This window comes from Indicator indicator, chromosome 16, assembly GCF_027791375.1.
Source record: "Indicator indicator isolate 239-I01 chromosome 16, UM_Iind_1.1, whole genome shotgun sequence".
NCBI lineage: Eukaryota > Metazoa > Chordata > Aves > Piciformes > Indicatoridae > Indicator > Indicator indicator.
In genome coordinates this window covers 18,673,270-18,681,934 of record NC_072025.1, presented here as the reverse complement: position 1 = coordinate 18,681,934, position 8,665 = coordinate 18,673,270, and the positions used below count along the sequence as shown (strand labels likewise).

General features: G+C 50.8%; 1 protein-coding gene across 1 annotated transcript in view; it reads left to right on the top strand.

Moving 5' to 3' along the window:
* The first annotated feature begins 219 nt into the window (after positions 1 to 219).
* Positions 220 to 8,665, top strand: part of ACAN (aggrecan) — a 32,998-nt gene continuing 24,552 nt past the window's right edge. The window contains exons 1-5 of the mRNA XM_054387891.1: positions 220 to 289; positions 1,341 to 1,712; positions 3,899 to 4,073; positions 4,616 to 4,743; positions 6,257 to 6,550. Coding sequence (XP_054243866.1) covers positions 220 to 289; positions 1,341 to 1,712; positions 3,899 to 4,073; positions 4,616 to 4,743; positions 6,257 to 6,550 — 1,039 coding nt within the window. The remainder of the gene's footprint in view (positions 290 to 1,340; positions 1,713 to 3,898; positions 4,074 to 4,615; positions 4,744 to 6,256; positions 6,551 to 8,665) is intronic.

The window sequence follows — 8,665 nt, the reverse complement described above, 5'->3', positions numbered from 1 at the left end:
GTCTCAGACTCATTTCCTGAAGCAAGAGGCACTTAGAGACAGTGTCCTTCCCCAAGGATGGATGTGACTGCCCAGCCACACATAGGAGGCTGAAGGGGTGGCTGAAAGATTACAGTGCCCTGCAGCAGCATCTGCAGCAGCATCTGCAGCACTCTGCTCCCTCTGAACATCCAGCTGTGATAAATCCTTTCTCCCTGTGCTGTTTCTTGCAGGTAAACTATGACCACTTTGCTATTAGTGTTTGTGTGCTTGCGAGTCATCGCTGCAGCCACCGTCCTGGAGCTCTCAGGTAGGTGCCTTGGGGTGCAGGAAAGCAGCCCTGAGCCCCTGTGCTGCACTCTGGTCCCATCCCTCAGCACGAGCAGCTGCCAGAAACAAGTGTACCCAAGATCTGCTCCAAGTACACACAGGCCTTCTCTGTTTGGATGGCTACTGTGCCGTAGCCTCCCACTGTTCTTGTGCTTGGGGAGCCAGGCCAAGGCAGACTGATGGGGAAACTAAGGGCATTTCAGCATTCCCCTTTTTAAACCCCATTTTAGACCCTGTCAGGAGTGATCTTGTAGCGTGGGCAGAAGCTGTGCTGCAGCAGAACCCCTCATTCCCTTCATTTCCTTCATTCCCTTTATTCCCTTAATTCCTTTTATTCCCTTCTTTCCTTTTATTCCCTTCATTCCCTTCATTCCTTTTATTCCCTTCATTCCCTTCATTCCTTTTATTCCCTTCTTTCCTTTTATTCCCTTCATTCCTTTTATTCCCTTCTTTCCCTTCATTCCTTTTATTCCCTTCTTTCCCTTTTTTCCCTTCATTCCCTTTTTTCCCTTCATTGCCTTTAGTCCCTTCTTTCCCTTCATTCCTTTTATTCCCTTCATTCCTTTTATTCCCTTTATTCCCTTCATTCCTGTTATTGCCTTCTTTCCCTTCATTTCCTTCATTCCTTTTATTCCCTTCATTCCTTTTATTCCCTTCATTCCTTTTATTCCCTTCTTTCCTTTCATTCCTTTTATTCCCTTTTTTCCCTTCTTTCCCTTCATTCCCTTTATTCCCTTCTTTCCCTTCATTCCTTTTATTCCCTTCATTCCTTTTATTCCCTTCATTCCCTTCTTTCCCATCATTCCCATATCCAGCACTGATCCAAATCCCCACAGCATGGGCTGAGCCATGGCACAAGGGTCATGGTTGTAACTTCCCTTTCTGCAGGTCCTTTTCAGCAAGCTAGCCCAAAAGGGGCACGCTGACTCTGTGGGTATAGCTATGCAAAGCACATATAGGCATGGGACACATGGATGTGTTGGATGAAAGGGGTTGTTGACATAACCTCTGCTTTCTTTGGGAACCAGCAGACAGTAGTGATGGCCTGGAAGTGAAAATACCTGAGCAGTCTCCCCTGCGTGTTAGCCTGGGAAGCTCCCTGAACATCCCTTGTTACTTCAACATCCCAGAGGAAGAGGACAGCAGTGCTCTGCTGACCCCCCGGATCAAATGGAGCAAGCTGTCAAACGGGACCGAAGTCGTCTTGCTGGTGGCCACGGGTGGGAAAATCCGACTCAACTCGGAGTACAGGGAGGTGATCTCTTTGCCCAACTACCCAGCCATCCCCACTGATGCCACCCTGGAAATCAAGGCCCTGAGGTCCAACCACACTGGGATCTATCGCTGTGAAGTGATGTATGGCATTGAGGACAGGAAAGACACCATAGAGGTCCTGGTGAAAGGTGAGATCCTGCCCCTCGCTCCTTCCTCTTACAGTCTTGCTGCCAAACCTGGGCTGAAGGGAGGAAGAAATAAATGGGCATAGGAGATACTGCTCTCCTCACTGGCAACTCTCTTCAGGTTGCTATGGGAGGTGGCTGGGGTCCCATCACTGGGGATATTCCAAGTGGGGCTCAACAGGGCTCTGGGCAACCTGATCTAGTTGACGATGTCCCTGCTGACTGCTGATGACCTTGGGAGGTCCTTTCCAACCCAAGCTATTCTATGATTCTATAAACCCTTCCAGTCAGGTCACAGAAAAAGCAGGTGAGCAGAAGCCATGGGCCAGGAATTTATTTTAGCAGGTTAGGAGCAGACTAAACAAACCAGCAAAATGACTCATGGCAGAATGTACAGCAATGAAATTACTCTTCTGGCAGGAGGCGAGTTGCAGAGGCAGCAAGATGACATCCTTGGCAGGAGGTAGCACTGGACATGCTGGGCTGTTGTTGTTCAGAGGCATGAAGCTGGAGCAGGGCTGTATAAGACCTTTTATTTCTTCCAGACATTTTAGGAGATGGGATGCCCTCAGCTGGAGAGTTGGTCTGTTCTGGAAAAACTTCCCCCACCATCTTTCAAAGCACATCCTAGTAATAGATGGATAAACCAACAACATTTTCTACAGCCCGTATCTTTACTGGGGGTGGAGGACAAGGAGACAGCTTCCACTACAAGGTAGCTGGCAGGTCTCTGCTGCTGACAGGCACTGGAGTACATAGCTCACAGTGAAGGCTGGAAACCCACTCAGTGCCTCCTGGTGGTTTTTCCACTTGACTTGCAACCAGACCAAGGTGCACCAACAGCCATCCTTCATCCAAAAAACCCCAAAAATTGTGGCAGAGATGTTTGTGACAAATCTGGAGATTTTAACTGCATTTGCCCCATGTTATTGTTTCCTGGGTGTTTGTACAGTGATTGACCATCTGCACCCTTGGTCCTGAGCAGGACCTTGGAGGTGGCAGCTTTCAAAGCTTCACAGCAGCAGCAGCGCAGTCCCTGCTCTGCCCCCACCAGCTGGTTTGTGAACCCTGCACAAAGCTGTGCCAGGGGAGTGTTGAGTCCTTCTGACAGTGACCCAGCTCTGTGTGCTGGGCTGTGGGTTTCCTCCCACTGTTCACATCACTGTTCAACTGCTGGCTTTTAATGCACCATGACTTTGTGTGGTGGCTTGAAATTCCGCCCCCCCAACATAAAATTGCCAGACCAGCTCAGTTGGAAAGCAAATGAAGCAAAACCAAATTCTAGAATTATGAAATGCAGTGGATATGTACAAAATACACAATATTTACAGGTATTTACAATTTATAAACAACACAAGAAGCCCCTTGGACAAAACCAGGAGGTTACCAACAGCTTCCCACTCTCTGCTCCATTGCCTCCTGTACAAGGGAAAAGAAAGAAGAGCAGAGTAGCTTGTTAGTACTTAACCACAACAAAGAACACAGCAAGGTCAGCAAGCCAGCAGAAGCACCGGTTAGAGTCTGCTAGAGTGAAGGAAGTCGAAGAGAGAGAGAGAGTTAGTGTACATGACTGACTTTATGTTAGTAATCAGACCAATGGCATTAGTTAGACCTTAGCATTATTTTCCTTTTTACATCCAACAGTAAATTATTTACATTCTATCACTTTCTGTTCAAGACCTGTGAAAAAAATTTCTAGGCACAGCCTAAAACTACCACACCTTGTCACAGCACCACGGGAGAGCAGTCAGTGTCCTAGGTCACCAAACGTGCTCCACAAGGTCCTGTGAAAGGAGCCCATCAAGTCACCTTTGGCTTGAGATGCTCCAATGCAGACAATGAGCAGACAGGCTTCACTGTTCCTAGATGGCATGTGCTATGGGTTCCTTGAGTTTCTCTGGAAGGAAAGGCTCGAGGTGAGGACAAAGTTCTTCACAGAAAGAGTAATTGGCCAGTGGAATGTGCTGCCTGGGGAGGTGGTGAAGTCACCATCCCTGAAGGTGTTCAAACAAAGATTGGATGTGGCACCTGGAGCCATGGTTTAGTTGCCAGTAGATGTTAGGTATTAGGTAATAGGTTGGACTTGATGACCTCTGAGGTCTTTTCCAACCTGGTTGGTTCTGTGGCTGTGTGAAAAGGGCTGGCTGCTCCCCAGCAGAGGTGTGAGTGATGGGCATGGTGTTTTCCAGGCATCGTGTTCCACTACAGAGCAATCTCCACCAGGTACACCTTGAACTTTGAGAAGGCAAAGCAGGCCTGCATCCAGAACAGTGCTGTCATTGCTACTCCTGAGCAGCTGCAAGCTGCCTACGAGGATGGGTACGAGCAGTGCGACGCCGGCTGGCTGGCTGATCAGACTGTCAGGTAAGGGACCCTGGAGGGCAGAGGAAAGCCACAGAAGGCTCTTCTGTAAAGAAGCCACCAACTGAACACCGTTGAGAAACAGTTGCCAAATAGCAGCCAGATTGCTGGCATGCAGAGGAGGGTGGTGGATTGTAAGACATTCTCTGCCAGGGGGTGGAATCTGTAGGAGGAAAGCAGAGTGACCACTGTCTTCCTCAGCTGGTGGTGACAGCTGAGCGGACAATGCTGTCATCCTGGTCCCTCACCCTCCCTGAACAAAACAGATGCTATGCCGAGATGCACAGGTGTGGCTCAACCATCGTGAGCTGCACATTCCATCCTGGGGAGGCAGCTTGGCCTCAAGTCTTTGGCCATCATTCCCAGGGACCTGTTGTGCTCAGGACCATGAGAGGGAGGGCAGGGCAGTGGATCATCCTTCCCCTGTACCATAAGCCAGGAAAAGCCATAAATCATCCCACTGCAGTGCTTCACAGCTCCCTCCCACCCTCCCTGAGGCTGCCAGAGTCCTGCCTCCCACCTCCTTACACACCTTCTCTCCCTAGGTACCCCATCCACTGGCCTCGGGAGCGCTGCTATGGTGACAAGGATGAATTTCCAGGAGTGAGGACCTACGGAGTCCGTGAGCCAGATGAAACCTACGATGTTTACTGCTATGCAGAACAAATGCAAGGTGATTCGGGGCTGTTACTCTTGCTAGATGCTAAAGCAGCCAAAGCTCTGAGCATTCCTAAAGTGAGCCACAGTAAATACAGAGGTGAGACAGGGTAAAGATGGAAAAGCAGACACCCCAACAAGGCCAGATGTTCTCTACAGTCTCTTTATTAGACCTTGGACAATTTTAATGTCAAATGACTAATGCAGTACAGAGGGTGGAGCCTGTCTGGCCTCCACCCTAGTCCATGCCATCCCACATGTCTCTGGTCATCCAGCTGAGGATGTGACACTCAGAGGTGTCCATCAGCCACGCTTATGAGAGGGATCCACTGAGTGTTCAACACAGCAGAACATCAGATAACAAATTATCCTTTATCTCCCTCTTGGCCTGTGGCTCCAGCTGGTTGGGGATGTTCTACTCCAGGGTGTGTCTGGTCTATAAGCCTGCCTTCCTTCTGGTCTTTATAGCAGTCACCAACCTGAGGTTGTAATATATCCAAACTCTCAGGAGTGGAAAGTGGAAAGAAAGGAACTGGGAATTGCATGCCTGTGTAGAAGCACTGCAGAGATTGCAGACTGAGAGAGCTGGGGCTATTCAGTCTGGAGAAGAGAAGGCTCTGGGGAGACCTTCTTGTGGCCTTCCAGTATCTGAAGGGGCCCTACAAGAAGGCTGGGGAGGGACTTTTTAGGGTGTCAGGCAGTGATAGGACTGGGGGGAATGGAACAAAACTAGAAATGGGTAGATTCAGATTGGATGTTAGGAAGAAATTCTTCCCCATGAGGGTGGTGAGACACTGGAACAGGTTGCCCAGGGAGGTGGTGGAAGTCTCATGCCTGGAGGTTTTTAAGGCCAGGCTGGATGTGGCTGTGAGCAACCTGCTGTAGTGTGAGGTGTCCCTGCCCATGGCAGGGGGGTTGGAACTGGATGATCCTTGAGGTCCCTTCCAACCCTAACAATTCTGTGATTCTATGATTCACATCTTGTTCTGTAGCCAGAGAGGGGCATTCTCTCCTTTTTAAGGCTGCTTCAGTGCACAAATGAGGTTTCAACCTACTTGTGAAACAAGTGGACAGTCAAGTTCTGTCCAAGGGAGTGTCTCCAGTGCAGCCTGTGCATCAGCCTCACACTCCAACACAGTAATACCATGCCTCTACTGGGGCAACCACCTGCTGGCAGTCAGCTGAGCTTCACCCATCCCACATGAGCCTTCTTGGCATCTGCAGAGGACCTACCTGTCTGCTGAGCTGATGCCTTCTTGGCCACAGTTCTGTGCTTTAGACTGGATCTTAGGAAGGAGTTCTTCAGTACAAGGGTGGTGAGACTCTGGAATAGGCTGCCCAGGGAGACTGTGGATGCCTTTTTCCTCTTGATGTTGAAGGCCAGGTTGGATGAGGCCTTGAGCAGCTGAGTCTAGTCGAGATGTGCCCCTGCCCCTGGCAGGCAGGTCAGTGCAGCTGATCTCCAAGGCCCCTTCCCACCTGAGCCATTCCAGGATTCTGGTGCTGACGGGCGGGCGGTGTGCTTGCAGGCAAAGTCTTCTACGCCAGCGCCCCGGAGAAGTTCACCTTCCAGGAAGCTTTGGAGAAGTGCCGCAGTTTGGGAGCTCGCCTGGCCACCACGGGGGAGCTGTACCTGGCCTGGAAGGACGGGATGGACGTGTGCAGCGCGGGCTGGCTGGCCGACCGCAGCGTGCGCTACCCCATCTCCCGCGCGCGCCCCAACTGCGGCGGCAACCTGGTGGGGGTGAGGACAGTCTACCTGCACCCCAACCAGACCGGGTACCCCCACCCCGACTCGCGCTACGATGCCATCTGCTACAGCGGTGAGTGCAGAGGGGCCGGGGGCCTCGGGAACCTGTGGTCTCTGTGCAGTGGCTCTGTGGTCACGCCTAAGCTCTTGCCACTTTAAAGTGGGTTCTTAGCACGGTGGGGAGGAACAAAGGTGAGGCAAAGGACTTGGTGCCTTGGCCTGCGCAGGGGGCCCACACAACCCTCTTCACTCCAGTCCTCCCACACTTTCCATCCCTGGGAACGCTCCTGGAGACACAGAGCAGAGCTCAGGTGCTTCATGTGCATCTTGGAGACACAGAGCAGAGCTCAGGTGCTTCGTGTGCATCTTGGAGACACAGAGCACAGCTCAGGTGCTTTGTGTGCATCTTGGAGACACAGAGCAGAGCTCAGGTGCTTTGTGTGCATCCTAGAGACACAGAGCAGAGCTCAGGTGCTTTGTGTGCATCTTGGAGACACAGAGCAGAGCTCAGGTGCTTTGTGTGCATCCTAGAGACACAGAGCAGAGCTCAGGTGCTTTGTGTGCATCTTGGAGACACAGAGCAGAGCTCAGGTGCTTTGTGTGCATCCTAGAGACACAGAGCAGAGCTCAGGTGCTTTGTGTGCATCTTGGAGACACAGAGCAGAGCTCAGGTGCTTTATGTGCATCTTGGAGACACAGAGCACAGCTCAGGTGCTTTGTGTGCATCCTAGAGACACAGAGCAGAGCTCAGGTGCTTTGTGTGCATCTTGGAGACACAGAGCACAGCTCAGGTGCTTTGTGTGCATCCTAGAGACACAGAGCAGAGCTCAGGTGCTTTGTGTGCATCTTGGAGACACAGAGCAGAGCTCAGATGGTTTGTGTGCATCCTAGAGACACAGAGCACAGCTCAGGTGCTTTGTGTGCATCTTGGAGACACAGAGCAGAGCTCAGGTGCTTCATGTGCATCCTAGAGACACAAAGCAGAACTTAGGTGCTTTGTGTGCATCTTGGAGACACAGAGCAGAGCTCAGGTGCTTCATGTGCATCTTGGAGACACAAAGCAGAACTTAGGTGCTTTGTGTGCATCCTAGAGACACAGAGCAGAGCTCAGGTGCTTCATGTGCATCTTGGAGACACAAAGCAGAACTTAGGTGCTTTGTGTGCATCTTGGAGACACAGAGCGGAGCTCAGATGCTTCATGTACAAGGCTGTGGATGCTGGAGGTGGAAGAGAATTTAGAAAAGAACACTTCTGACCCTGAAGATGTGTGTAGTGCTCTGGTGTGGTATAGAGACACTCCTGAATTTCCATCTTGGGGTGAATCAGAGACTGCAGCAGTCTCTGTCCCTCAGAAATGGGGCAAAATTGCACCTAGGAAGCTGTGAGCATCTCAGTTACTCCCTGTTTCTTTTAGCTGCACACTTCTCCCTGCAGCAAGAAGGGGACAAAGCAAACCAGAGGCTGCCATTCGAACAGGATTGCCATCTTCAGAGTAATGCTAGCAACACTTTAAAACATGCTAGTTTGAAACCCCTTTGACTTAGTCCTGTTATGCCAGATGCACCCAAGCTCAGGAGGCCCTGTAAAGCCTCCCACATCCCTTGGAGGTATCCAGCTATGTGACCAAGCTAAAGACTGCTCCACTAAGCCACAGCCTTCTGCTTGTCTCAGGGTATGCATCTGAAACGGCTGAGCACAACCAGTCCTTGTCTGAGTATCTCTGACTAACTCTCTGCATCCCCTTTGGTCTGAGAGGTATTGGCTAAAACAAACCAGCAGGAAAATGGAATTGGAAATAGATGGAGCAGGGAATGGGGTATTAGGAGAAACGCCCGGCAGTGAGACCTGATTTGGTACATATCCAAGATGTCCCATCCCTCCCTCACCTGTTCCATGCTGCTCTTCAGCATCTACCCCCTTGCTGCAGGCTGCCCTGCTCAGTGGCACATGGAGCACATTCTCCTTCATTCAAGGGACATGATCTGAACAGGAAAGCGACTTGAGAGGGGAAAGGTGGGAGCTGTTTGGATGTATTTTGTATTTATATTCGGCTGTCCTGGTGCTGCCGTTAGCACACTTACATGCGAGGAGCTCCTAAGTCGTTGCTTGGGCAGAGCGTTATCTTGGTGAGTCTTCATGCACTGAGTGTGAGGATGCAGTTGTCTTTCTCCCACGGCTCAGACCTGCT